Below are 4,041 nucleotides of genomic sequence, written 5' to 3' on the forward strand. Positions count from 1 at the left end.
AGGGGGTTATCTCCATCTCTAGCTTTACCCTTCCACGGGGTGGGAGGCTGAGCTCGGGAGGGGGTGCCCCAGGGGAGGTCTTTGCCTTTACCTCAGGCCACGGCTCATCTGAGAGGGTGCAGTGGTGAAACGGACGGGTTTCTGGCCCTGGCGCTACCGGATCGCGTAGCGGGATTCATGCGGGAAGGGGCCTCAGGTGGTTCGTAGTGCAACCTGCTGAAAGCAGGGTCAGCTCTGAGGTAGGGCGGGGGTGTTGAGGGCTTTATCCCCTCTGGACTCAAAACCCACCAGGGATGGGGACTGCAGAACCTCTCTGTGCTGCTGCTTGACTGCCCTCATGGTGAAAAAGTCATCTTTGGAAAAACAGTATTCATGTGCGCTAGGTAGAAACCCAACAGCAAGGGGTGCTGCTCTGTCCTTGCGCAGTGCAATAGTCAGGAGGCTTTAAAAATCCCTTTTTCTAATCTAGAAATGTTACAGGCAGAAGCATTCTCATGGTTTCTTTGGCGGAATGTCAGAATTGTGAAGTTTTTCCACTGATTCCCAATATGACTTCTATCAAGTTACAAACTCTGTCTCAGTCTTCTCTAGATAACTGCTTTTTCATGCACATCTGATGTTTTGAGGTTCATCTTACTGTTAGAAAACGTCTTTCTTGCAACACAAAATGTAACCCTGGAATCAACCTGTTGGAGTTTCTTTGATAAAAGTTAATTGGACTATGACTTCATAGAATTTGTGTGTATGAAACTGTAACTATTGTTCATCTTTGCCTACTTCCCTGTAGTTTGTCAAGTCTCAGAGCCTTTCTTTTACTTAATGGGTAAGCTCCTGAAATTAATGGGTTTTTGTAGAGCAATTACCCTTTTCTCAACAGTATTTCTAGCTCACTGGGTATCAATGGTAATTTAATTAAGATTAAATTAATCCAGTGGGTTTACTTATTTTAAGGAAACAAGAATGTTATGATAACCACTATTCTATACTAACCTGCTGCTTAAGAGGCTAAATAGAGGGATCAGAAAAATTGGATTTGCCTGCTAACTGCATAAAAGGAGGTCCTGAAGAGATTTTTAAGAAGAACAAATTACATTTCAATCACTTGTAACAGACAGAAGTTCACTAGAGGCTTAGCTTTTTTTTATAAGAAAACTAGTGTGTTTTCTGTCAGTGTTGTTTGTTTGTTTATTTAAGGAAGAAGTTTGTAGTGTGAATGATATTTTTTGTTCCAGAGAAAATCAGTGTCTGTAACAACTGATTTTTTTTCCTTGACTTGTCCTGATTGTGACTCAAGGATTTACACAAGTGCTTCAATTTGTATGTTCAGGATAGCAATTCTATATATGCTTATATATTGTCCTGAATTGGAGTCTTCTCATTTGTAAGATTTCAAAATATTACTGTGTAAGTAAATACCATTCGGTCAAAGAAGAAACTGAAACAGATCATCACTTGTCTTTTCTCAAAGCAACATAAGGCCAATCCACAGCAACCAGTAACATCTGTACCTCATTTTACAAGGCCTCGCTGAAACATGAATTTATGTATGTCCTTTAACATCACTGCTGAGAGTTTTATTCCTCCCTGGGCAGCAGCGGTACTTGACATGTGGCCTCTTTGCAGGAGACTTAGGCCATGGTGGTCTAATTATGGTTTACCTTGGAAGTACTGGTTTGTTTTTTTTCCCGTTGGGGCTTTCTTTTGCCTTTAGTTTTAAAGCCTGGCTTAACCAACATCCTTTAAATCTGAAAAAAGAAAGCGTGCGTAATAGTTTTTTTCAGCTGACGTTGTTGTTCTTGCTTTGAACCTAGTTCTAACTACTCCCCAAACAAGCCTGGTGGCTGTCAGATGTGCTTCGAAGAAATCTGGGGGCAGCTCAAAAAATTTAGGTGGCCGCAGCCCTGGGAAGCGCTACGGATTCAAAAAAGTAGAAGGTAGGTCTGAGTATCTGCTGAGTCTTATTTGCATTTCATGGGGTTCTTCACAGCTTCTCCCCTGGTATCGGTGTCAGTTGTTGAGCATTGCAGTAGGAGGTGGCCAGGGCATTCTTCCAAGAGAAAGGAAAAGGGAGGTTCAGTGAAACCTCACGATCAAGGGTAGCCAGCGGGAGGGCAGGGTGAGTCAGCCTCCTTCCCAGCTGGGTCTGCGAGCAGCCAGCTGAAATTGCCTACAGAAAATGTACTTTGATTCTAACTTCGCCTCTCTGGAGCACCTGGGAGGAGGGTACGCTGTGGGACACGTAATAACTCAAGTGCACTTTCCCCCCACGCTGTGTTGAAAAGCTGGGCATTTTCGATGTTTACAAAGGAGAGAATTATGAGGCTTAGCCGAAGCCAAAGTACAAATTCTTGCAGCTGAGTGCTTAATAATTATTAGCTTTTCTGATGAAAACATATCGATGTAAAAGGTAATAAAACTAATGCCTTCAGCAACCAGAAAGTGCCTTGTACCCTAGAAGTAATCTTTTCAAAGATTAGAATTGCTTTTTGCCATCGTATATCAATTGCCCGTTATTTCCTGCTAACAGCATTTTTGGTTAGACACTTTGAGCATTTGAAGTAATTTTTCCCTTAGAAAATTCCCACAGAAAGCTGAGTTTTGTAAGTCCTGGAGCCATTTATGTTCTGCTAGGGCTTCAGGGAGCTCCATTTCTCTGCAGTCTGACTGTCACTCCCTTGCAGGTGCATTTGTGCATGCAGGCAACACTTTGGCTACGCAGCGGTTGATACGCTGGCATCCAGGGGCTCACGTAAGTTGTCTTCTCCCTTCCTTGGGTCTCAGAGAACAGCAGCCCACAACAGAGTCCCATACTCAGTGCCTCCTCTCTTTCAAGCTCGTTCTTAATGCTCTTCCCTATATTCTACATAACCCTGAAACTGGGTTTCTTTACCTGGTGTTTCTTAGTCACAGAGCCTGCTAAGTCACACCTGTGTCCATGTGACTCAGGAAAGGTCTGAAAGTTATGGCTATCCCAAAACACTTCTGTAACCTAACCAGGTGCTTGTGCTTCAGGGTGGAATCGGTATTTCCTCCCTTGTAACGAGCCCCGTTGCATACTGATAGCTGGAAGCAAGCAGTATGGGTTTCTTGTATTTTAAAATACAAAGCAGCAGATGCTGTTGAAGCCAGGATATTAAATGAGGCAGGCCACTGATCAGATCTGCTTTAGTGGTGGACCTCCAGCCTTTCCTTTCTAACACTCCTCATCCTCTTCCAGGTGGGGATGGGCCGTAACAATACACTCTACGCCCTGGAGGATGGGATTGTGAGATACACCAAAGAGGTCTACATACCTCTGCCCCGCAGCAGCGAGAGCAGGGAAGTGATCTGTTGTCTACCGAAAGGAGCGATTCTTTATAAAACCTTTATCAATGTTGTCCCTACCACAGAAGTAGGAAGCTTTAAACTGGTCACCATGCTCTGAGCCTCCTGCATCACGTAGGGATGGATGGGAAGGCTGGGACAGACCACTACAGCTGGACTGGCATCCGAGGACAGGAATATTCTAGCTCTGAAGATACCAGTTTAGGACTTTGTTTTCTTGCTCCTAAAGCACACGTGGTCCGTGTTCAGGCACTGGGATCACCTGCTGGCATTTGTAAGAGAGTTTAATAAATGCTGTGGGGCTGCTGAAGCTCTTGGCTGTTCATAGAATGTGTTATTTATGTTTATTCAGTATCTGGAGCTGCCTTCCTCTGGAGGACCTTTTCCGTTGTGCCACTGGATGAGTTCTCTCTACAATCACTCTTATGTCAGTACTTGACCCACTAATAATTCCCTCTATCTATTTTTACTCATTTTTAGACATTACTGTTGTATTTGTATCTTAATTCAAAATGCTGCAGAAGAGATCCTTTTCCACTTGCACCTAACTCTGCATGGCAGGAAGCTAGATTTTTCCTTCTATCTAACGTACCTCAATGATTAACTGAGATATCTCAAAGTGTTCCATTTACTAGCCATGTGAGGCAAGTTCATGCTTGTAAAGCTAACTCATGACTAATTTTACATAAGATGCACAAGTCTGAGGTGGTATTTCAA

General features: G+C 43.5%; 1 protein-coding gene across 1 annotated transcript; it reads left to right on the forward strand.

The window, feature by feature from the left end:
- Positions 1 to 1,781: 1,781 nt before the first annotated feature.
- MRPL27 (mitochondrial ribosomal protein L27) lies at positions 1,782 to 3,456 on the forward strand (the record flags this gene model as incomplete). Its single annotated transcript, XM_009701318.1, has 3 exons — positions 1,782 to 1,934; positions 2,682 to 2,749; positions 3,218 to 3,456. Coding segments are annotated over 3 exons (428 nt in total), but the record flags the coding sequence as incomplete, so codon positions are not given.
- Between the last annotated feature and the right edge of the window lie 585 nt (positions 3,457 to 4,041).

Source organism: Cariama cristata, unplaced genomic scaffold, assembly GCF_000690535.1.
Source record: "Cariama cristata isolate BGI_N322 unplaced genomic scaffold, ASM69053v1 scaffold27395, whole genome shotgun sequence".
Lineage (NCBI taxonomy): Eukaryota > Metazoa > Chordata > Aves > Cariamiformes > Cariamidae > Cariama > Cariama cristata.